Here is a 9,341-nt window from a genome sequence, read left to right as displayed (position 1 = left end):
TGACCATTTCCGCGAATTCCTGTTTGGCGATTTTTAGTCTACCTGGAGCTAAGCGGCGTGGGCGGCAGGCTATTGGCTGACCAGGTGTCGTGAGAATGTGGTGCACTGTTTGATGTTTTATTGTCCTGGGCAATCCGGTGGGACGTGTGATGTCCGGAAATTCTGCGGGAAGTGCAGCCCAAGGGGAAGTGTTGGCAACTGATTTTATGCTGCATTGATTTACAAAGGAAACCTTACCATTCACAGCCAAGCCTGTGACACCATCAATAAGACGTTTGGTACGGCAATCCGGCAGCAAGTGGTAGTATGCCATGAAGTCGGAACCAATGATAGGAGTACTCACGTCGGCGACAATAAAACTCCACGGGAAACTGCGTCGAAGTCCTAAATTCAAATTGAGATGGACCGTCCCGTAAGTTTTTATGGTACTGTTGTTGGCCGCGCTGAGGTCGTAATCGGTGGCATGGCGTCGTTCCCGTAGTAGCCGTTGAGGGTAACAAGATAAGTCGGAACCGGAGTCGACTAAAAATTGGCGTTTTGTTATTTGATCTGTAACAAACAGGCGGCTGCTCGGGTTCGGACAGTCTGTTGCCGCCGCTACTGACTGTCGTTGGAGTTTTCCTGATACTTGCAGGGAGCCTTACATTTGGCAGCCTTTTCTCCATAAGTGCTATGATACCAACACCATCCTTTGCCGTTAGTCAGTTCCACGTTTGAACGGTTACGTGACCTAGAGCGGGAACGTTGCGGGCGTTTAGCACATAATTCGCTTACCTGTTTTGTGAGTGCTTCAATGGCAGCTAAAACATCGAGTTCCTTTTTATTATTCGTCGTGGCAACAGCATAGACGAATTGCGAGGGGGCTGGCTGCACTTCAACAATTTTGTCAGCCAGCTCGGCTACCTTATCCAGAGGAAGCTCTGATTGTGCGGTTAAAATAGCTTGTGCATGTGATGGTAGACGGCGGAGCCAAAGTTGACGTAAAATATTGTCTTGTAATGTAGTAGTGCCGGCAAGGGAACGGAGATGTCGTAAGAACTGTGATGGCTTACGGTCACCTAGTTCTTCTTCATTGATGAGTTGCCGCACACGTTGTTCTTCTGAGATAGACAACCGTTCAACGAGTTTTGCGCGTAGATGTTTGTAGCGTTCAGTAGGCGGTGGGTTAGTAATAATATCCTCTACTTCGGCGGCGTAACGCGTATCAAGCTGAGCCACAACATAATTAAATTTTGTTTCCTCACTTGTTATTCCCGAGATTGCAAACTGCGAGTCAACCTGTGAGAACCATAAGCTTGGTCTTTCGGACCAGAAAGGTGGCAACTTGACGGCAACGCGATTCACTGAAGCTGTTGGATATTGCTGTGCCTGTAGTGCTGCAAGGCGAGCGTTTTCTTGACGTAACTCCTCCAATTGATTGCGTAGTTCTTCGGCGTTCATACTTGTTATCGTAGAGGTCACCAATGTAGCGAGGTGTAATATATAGAAGTAATAAACACTTTTACGATTTAATAACAACTATACTATATTACAACGAACTAACAAATAACAGCGAGAGACGAACTATATTACAACGAACTAACAAATAACAGCGAGAGATGAAGCGCGTTTAAGACAGAATGCGTAAGTGATTGACTGATCGACTGACTGACTGGAGCGACGATCTTGCCCTTAAATAGTCAGAGGAATCTTCTAGAGGCGGCGTCGGAACTCTCTAGACATTCGACCACCACACGCTTATGTAGAGCGACGAATCTTCTAGAGGCGGCGGCGGCCGAACATTCCAGAATATTCGACCGCCACAAAGGTAAACAATTTGTAAAAAGTGTCTGTAAAGAATCTTCATTCAAAATGATATCAAAGAAAAATAGGTTTTATGGTGTATAGAAATGGACTTTATCTTCTTCTATTTCTCCGAATTTTCCTTGAATAGCCTCATCAAGGCTTTCCAATTTTGAGTCAATTTCATCAATCGATTTAATTGGCTGTTTTTTTTCATCTGTTATAGTACATGCCAAAAATTCTAATAACTCTTTTTTCTTTTTATCTTTTTTGAGGTAATTTTTATTTGGTTTTTACTTAGACTGATCGCTACAGAAATGCTATGAGTTTTATTAGAAATTCTAAAATATGTATCACGTTCTTCCAATTTGCCTAGAGGCTGATTAAATATATCTGTTGGATACTCATCGATCGAATTGCTGTCAAGAAAATATGTTTTTGATTATTCATGTTATCGTTGTGTTACATCGAGTTGTTGTCGGTTTTCTCTCTATGTTACCATTGTCGCAGCCATCTTAACGCTTCTTCTGTAATAAGCTCTATGGCGTTTGCGAGTCAGTAATTTTGTATTCGTTTTGATGTAAAAAGAAATTATCACCTTTGCGATTGTCGTACCCTGTGCGTTCAGTTTATCGCCGTTGGGTCTATATATTTCAATATCCTTTCAATATTCAACATTATCATTAGCCGTTTCATTTAGCAGATAAGTATAATGCTTGTTCATTTATCTTTCTAAGATTCATTTGTATAATTTATTATTTGTTTATATCATCGCCTTAGGGGCATTAGTATAAATTGTCCCCCCATCCACATTGGTGTATATAAGATTTTATATTTCTTGTATACTACATTTAATTGTTATAATCATATCTTGTGAAATTTATTCTACATTCTAACATACAGTCCACTCACCTTATTCTTTATCCTCGACATAGCTAAAAACTTAAAACAAAACAAAACCACAAACGTTAACGAACCCGCGTGAATACCACCGGGCGCTGCGTCCAAACAATATCAATTGAATTTGAAAGTATACTAAGCTCCCATAACCACTAAATATTGTTATTGGATGGCAAACTTAATATTTGTGCGATTCGCTTACCGAGTTCTTTGAACTTGTCATTGATTTCTTTTCTTTCGTTTACTTTTATCCAATTTTCAAATATTTCTAAAATATTTTGGATTTTTTTTACAATATTTCTTGGAACTTCAAGATTATCCGCATTGATTCCATATTTAAAGAGTACAATATTAAATAAAAAAATGAATCCTACCTTGGCTGCTATGTTCATGATCAAATAGATATTACCTAATTAAATTGATTTTTTTTATCGTTTTGAAATTTAGTTGCCAGATACACTATTGAAAGGAAACTCAATACGTTAATTATGTACTCTTCTACTTAATAAAATCTAAAACAGGCATTTTTAGTTTTTAAATTGTAACAAATCAACTCTTAAATAAACACGGTAAAAAATTTGACACCTTTTTCTTAAAATAATTGTAAAAAAAAATATAAAAAATTATACTTATGTTAACTATGTATTAACTTATGTTAAATTAAATCTAAATTTAATAACCACTGAAAAACAAGAAATTTATATTTTTATTTTAGATTTAAAGTAATCAAAGTTGTTAAGCAATGGAAACGTGATTCATTCTCACGATTATTATTTGTTTAATAACGAACTTAACATTGATGTTTTTTTAAGTAGTAGATTGTATTAAAACGATACGTATATATAAGTTAAACAGTATGTCCGGGCGCGAATTTGTATTAATCCGAATTTGGTTAATTATCAGAAAAAAAAACATTGGCCGGTCTCTTTATTACTATTTAATACTATAAAATTTCTTTGATAAGCCGCACCTGTACACACCGCCTACCTTGAAATAGCATTTCAACAATGCTCAATAAAATTAAATACAACAACGATAAATATAAAAATTACATAAATATAAGAAATGTGTTAAAACTGGATAATGACAATCAATACAAATGTATTACCTTTGATATGACAACATAGTTTAAGTTTAAACTAAATAAATATATCAGTCAACAATTACTTCATGAATACATTTTGATGTTTACTACATATTTGATTTAAAATATTATATTAATCTTAACACTTGTGAGCAATAAATGACAGAATAAATAATAATAAATTTAATGATTTCGTACAAAATTACAATTTTAAATCAGCTTACATAAATAATAATTTTACAAGTTAGTATACCGTTCATATTTTGCAGATATAATAAATAATATTTTCGTAAAACATAAAGTAACAAAATTTTTCATTTTTTAAGAAATGTCGAGTTATTTTGAAAATTCTTATTTTTCAGATTTATATTATCATTCATACTTTTAATTTTTATATCATTATGCAAGTCTTCAATATTTTCTTTATTGAACAAAATTGGATTCTTATTTTGAGTTCGAGTAATCAAATCATTCATATGATTTCTATTATTTCCATTACAATTCTCATTTAATGATTTTGCATTTATTTTATATAGTGATTTATTATCTTCTTTTTCTGTTAGATCATTGTTTGTCATTGTTTTTACCGCGCTATTATCAAAAAATTAACTTAAATTTTTTTGTAAATGTGTTGTAACTTAAAATTCTAGTTTTACATACCAAGGAGAATGAGAGATAGAATGTNTTTTACATACCAAGGAGAATGAGATATAGAATGTGTAACTGTTTGATTTTTTAAGAAAAGTCGAGCTGTGTTATTTTGAAAATTGTTATTTTTCAGATTTATATTATCATTCATACTTTTCATTTTTATTAATTCTTTTTGTAATTCTTTGTTTTTATTTTTTTCTAAAATAATATGGTGTTGATAACTCTTGCATTGAAGTTCTAAATTTTTCATCAAATTCTAAAAAAAATTTTAATCAAGTTACATTATAATTTTATTAATCCAAAAAAAATTTGAAATACTTCAATTTTCTTTTCCTGATGTGAAATTGTATTTTGTGCGTCTTTCAATTGATCTTGTAGTTTTTCTCTTTCGTTTAGATTTTTATTTTTAGATAAATTTAACAAATGATTATGTTTTTTAGTCATCATAGAAAGCTCTGTACTCTGTGAACGGTACCTATTTTCTAATTCCTTATAAGTACTTTGCATTTGCTTTATTCTTCCTTTGTATACTTGTATGTCATCATTTAATGATTTCATAATTTGAGGTAATTTAGCTTCTGTACCCTCGTAAAATAATAAAGCATGTTCTTGACGTTTTTCCATAGTTTTTAATATTCGATTTTCAGTTAATAATTTCTAAAATTAAACAGATTATTTTTATTAAGTCATGATTTTTAAATTTTCTTACTTGATATTTGTTTTGTATTTCAACATTTTCATTTTCCAGTTGTTGTATTTTAATTATTAGATTATCACGCGTTACATTTTTTAAACGAGATACAGTGGTTTGATTGCCTGTATTTTTGCTTAATACTGTTTTACGAGATATGTTCGTGTTAGCTAATATAGTGTCATTATAAATTAGGCTTCATTAATATTTATATATTGTAAGATGTTTTTTAAAACATACGTTGTCGTTTGGTAACCGATAATTTATTATTAGTTAAAGGCTTTATTATTTTCTTTTTATTCTGTGGTTTAGGAGCACGAGTAAAGTTTTTACTGTTTTGACTAGGCAGCTCCACTGGATATTGACAAACTGTCTCACTTAACCATAAAACAAGTTAATATAATATTGTAAAAATTAAATATTATGTTTAGTGTCTTTTACAATTAAACTTAATATTTAAACGTTTACTTAGAATTGTTATTTTTACGGCACAAATATTTGAATAGTTCATGAGCTTTATTGTTGTTCATCTGTCTAGATACTGTACGAATTCAATATACTTAAAAGTAAAAAGAAAATACTTATAATGAAAAATATAATTTGAGTTCGTAAATTAAAACATTTATTATTGTTGATATTTTTATTGTATAGGTCATAGATACCATTGTTTTTTTAACCCATAGCAACAAGAAACAACAAATATAATGCTGGCTGTTAAAGACAAATCTTAAAAATATGTTATATGTATAATACAAATTAAGATAAAATATTGTTAGGGAATTAGATAATTTAGGTATTTTTACCTTAATTTCAAGTTTTTTAATGTTTTTATATTTATGTGTTTTATGATTACAATGTGTCCTATATTACTATGAAAAGTAAAATAAAATACCCCAAGTTGTTTGTTTTATACAGATATTTGAACATTTCTATTTAAATATTGTTTTTATAGAAAAATATAGTTGATTTTTAGAGGAAATAGAAAAATTTTGCTTAAAGGTGGTAAAAAACTAAATATCTCATTCTAAACAAAAATATTTTAATAATATGTTTGAATTATTTTGTCTGATTAAAAGTCGAATAATTATTTCTTTTAGAATAGAGCTATACGATTTATTAAATGGCAATCATTAGCTGTTGCATTGGCTTACTGTCAAACAAACTCTTTAATCATTGATGATGTTGTGGAGCATAAAAAAGTTTTGAATTTAAAACGACCCATATAAAATTTTACTCATAAATATCTATTACAACAAACGTGCAGTTTGTCAGTTAATTCATCATGTCAAATGATAACATTAGCCGCTGTGGCTCTTGAAGAATTAAAAAAAGAAATACGAGTATTAAAAAATCATTTATAACAATAAAATTAATGTTTCATTATGGTACTCTTGTGTTTTAGAGATGAACTGTATTAATTTATTGATACATTAGAAAATAATGTCTGGTCTAGTGAAGAATTAGAAAAAGTATTGTTAGAATGTCGTTTTAGTGTAGAAGAAGCAAAAACATTATACCTGGTTACATAATTTTTTATTTAAATTTTAATATTATAATATTAAGCTTTTTTTATAGTATTTATTCATTTTTTTTCTTATAGGATTCTGTAAGTGCATTAGATTCTGCTCTTCAATTTGGTCAATCGTCATTACAAATTTCATTTATTATGGAAGCTAATACTGTTCTTAATATCATGTCAGAAAGAGTTTATGAAACAGAAAAATTGGTATAAATTATAATTCAACTATATTGTTCTAGATATTTTAATATTTGTTGACAATTTTTCTTTCAATATATTTATGAAGTAACTCGATTAATTGCTGATAAGTTATTTAGCTTAAAATTAATGGACATTGTACATATTTTATTATACTAAGTATGACTGATTGTATCTATTGATGATTGCATTCATTATTTCTTTTTAATAGGTTAACATTTTATCTATACATTAAATTACGCCAGAAAACTAGAATACAATGTGTAAAAAATATATAGGTGTTACAAAATTTTCCCAACAATTATTTTACCATCTATACAATTGATTTGCCTTTAATTTTGAACATGATTTATTAATATTATTTCTTTTTATTATTAAAATTAAAAGTATATTTAAAAAACAATTTGTTTTTATAATTTTTTTTATGCGATTAACTATTTGTTTAAAAATATAGATTTAAAATAGAAGTTCATCATTTATTTGGTTTTTATAATACCGGAGGCAAAAATAATTAATTTTTTCCACACTGGTTATTTGACAATATATGATAGTAAATTTGTGTAGAATATAATAGTATGTACCTATTAATAGTCATCAATAATTTCTGTGTACAACAGTAGAAAAACAATAGAAATTCGATTCAAAAACACTGAACTTTAACATGCTGAAAGAAGCAATTGGTTGATCACATAAAATAATTATAAGAACAAAATTGTTTGTAATTATACTTTTAATTTTTATAATTTTAATATTAAGAATTTAAAAAAATATTAATAAATCGTGTTTTTTTATTTTATCATATTATCAAGTTAAAAACCCGGGTTCTCATGTAAGAAAATTAATTTTAAAGGTTTTTAACCCTGAAAAGATAACAAAAAAAGATTATTTAACTACTACGTATTATAGTTTTTTGAAACAATATTTTTTTTTACAAAAATTAAAAATTTGAAATGGTTTATGTGAAAATGAGTGTCTCATTCTTAATGAATTTCTCTCTATAAATGTGTGTGTTTGTTAAATTTATTAAGTATATTACCCTCTATTTTTTGTTAAATAATGATTTTTTCATAAAAATTTAATCAATTATTATAAACTATTGTAAATATAAAGTTTATTTAAAAAAAAAAAAATTATTTCTTAGAGTTGGTTTTGAGATAAATTTAGAAAGTTAAATGAAAACCCATTATTTTTTATCTAGTATTAAATGGAGAATTGTCTAATATAAAATTGATAATTACTTTACGAGTTATAATTGATAGATATAGGCGAGCGAAGTGCATAACATAGAATAATTCTTATCTGTTCATTATGATAAAAATCTTTTATAATTTTATGAAAAATTAGGATACATTATTAATTACACTATATATATAAGCTGATTTAAATTTATGTTAATTGAATTTATGTTAAATTTTAGTTTCAGTCTACAATAGAAGAAATTAAGAAGATAGAAAATGAATCATCATATCTACTAACAAAAACTTGATAGAAATTCAGTAAATAAAACTAATTGTTCACTTTCTATGAAACAAATGAAATATAACAATTGTTAGTCAAGTATAAAAATCATTTTTTATTAAAAATAACAACAGTTTCATAATTTTTATTACATATACTATTCATTAGAATCATCTGATGTTGTTACAGATGATATACTGCTTACACTTAATGAATCATTATCATCATCATCATCATCATCATTACATTTCTTTACATTCTGTGAATTCTTATTAACAATAATTTTTGATTTAGGTGTATAAATATCATTTTCCTCGTCTTCACAAGTATTCAATTTTGCTAACAATAAATCTTTAGATGTTGATGTACTGTTAGATTTAAAATGAAAAAATAGAAAAATAGAAAAAAATGTATCCTATATTACTATGAAAAGTAAAGTAAAATACCCCAAGTTGTTTGTTTTATACAGATATTTGAACATTTCTATTTAAATATTGTTTTTATAGATAAATATAGTTGATTTTTAAGTTTTTTTAGAGGAAATAGAAAAATTTTGTTTAAATGTGGTAAAAAACTAAATATCTCATTCTAAACAAAAATATTTTAATAATATGTTTGAATTATTTTGTCTGATTATAAGTGTATCAGTATCTGATTAAAAAATCGTATTCTATTATAATAATTAGGCCTAAACTAAAAAGAGCAAAAAGCAAAACCAAACAGCAATTAACATTCCAGAAAAAATTATAATATTAATAATAAAAAATTTTACTCAAATAATTTAACTGTAACTCGTGTACACCTTAGGGGAATCGACTTCGTATATGAGTGCCTTAAAAAAAAAAAATAGAAAGTATATCTCGGAACTCGTTTAAAATACAAAGACCGGCGCCTCCACAATTTGTTAGGGGCTAGTTTAATAGTTGAGTATCTTGGTCAAAACCANAATTTGTTAGGGGCTAGTTTAATAGTTGAGTATCTTGGTCAAAACCAAGAATCGGAAGCTACCCGACGTCTGTCCAAATATCGTCCCTATCTCCTTAAATGAGTTTTAATTG

General features: G+C 28.5%; 2 protein-coding genes and 1 pseudogene across 2 annotated transcripts; 1 reads left to right on the top strand and 2 right to left on the bottom strand.

Moving 5' to 3' along the window:
- Nucleotides 1-597: 597 nt before the first annotated feature.
- LOC126904940 (uncharacterized) lies at nt 598-1,440 on the bottom strand. The gene has a single exon (XM_050684344.1). It carries the CDS (start codon nt 1,438-1,440, stop codon nt 598-600), a length of 843 nt encoding a protein of 280 aa, XP_050540301.1.
- A 2,323-nt stretch (nt 1,441-3,763) lies between these two features.
- LOC126905966 (lebercilin-like) lies at nt 3,764-6,342 on the bottom strand. Its single transcript, XM_050686173.1, has 6 exons — nt 5,577-6,342; nt 5,349-5,485; nt 5,127-5,278; nt 4,736-5,074; nt 4,462-4,673; nt 3,764-4,357 (listed from the first exon to the last, which is right to left on the bottom strand). The coding sequence occupies exons 1-6, from the start codon at nt 5,636-5,638 to the stop codon at nt 4,081-4,083; spliced, it is 1,179 nt and encodes a 392-aa protein (XP_050542130.1). The 5' UTR covers nt 5,639-6,342; the 3' UTR covers nt 3,764-4,080.
- Nucleotides 6,338-8,656, top strand: LOC126904939 (uncharacterized; annotated as a pseudogene).
- The last annotated feature ends 685 nt before the right edge of the window (nt 8,657-9,341 follow it).

Source organism: Daktulosphaira vitifoliae, unplaced genomic scaffold (genome assembly GCF_025091365.1).
Source record: "Daktulosphaira vitifoliae isolate Bord-2020 unplaced genomic scaffold, ASM2509136v1 Scaffold_4, whole genome shotgun sequence".
Classification (NCBI taxonomy): Eukaryota; Metazoa; Arthropoda; class Insecta; order Hemiptera; family Phylloxeridae; genus Daktulosphaira; species Daktulosphaira vitifoliae.
This window is presented reverse-complemented; position numbering and strand designations above follow the sequence as displayed.

Excerpts from the sequence above, each read along its gene's own strand:
- LOC126905966 (XM_050686173.1), bottom strand. The coding sequence starts at position 5,638 with ATGAACAACAATAAAGCTCATGAACTATTCAAATATTTGTGCCGTAAA. Across the intron at positions 5,486-5,576 it reads CGTAAAAATAACAATTCTAA|TGAGACAGTTTGTCAATATC; the intron begins GTAAACGTTTAA and ends TTTATGGTTAAG. Across the intron at positions 5,075-5,126 it reads AAATACAAAACAAATATCAA|AAATTATTAACTGAAAATCG; the intron begins GTAAGAAAATTT and ends GTTTAATTTTAG.
- LOC126904940 (XM_050684344.1), bottom strand. The coding sequence starts at position 1,440 with ATGAACGCCGAAGAACTACGCAATCAATTGGAGGAGTTACGTCAAGAA.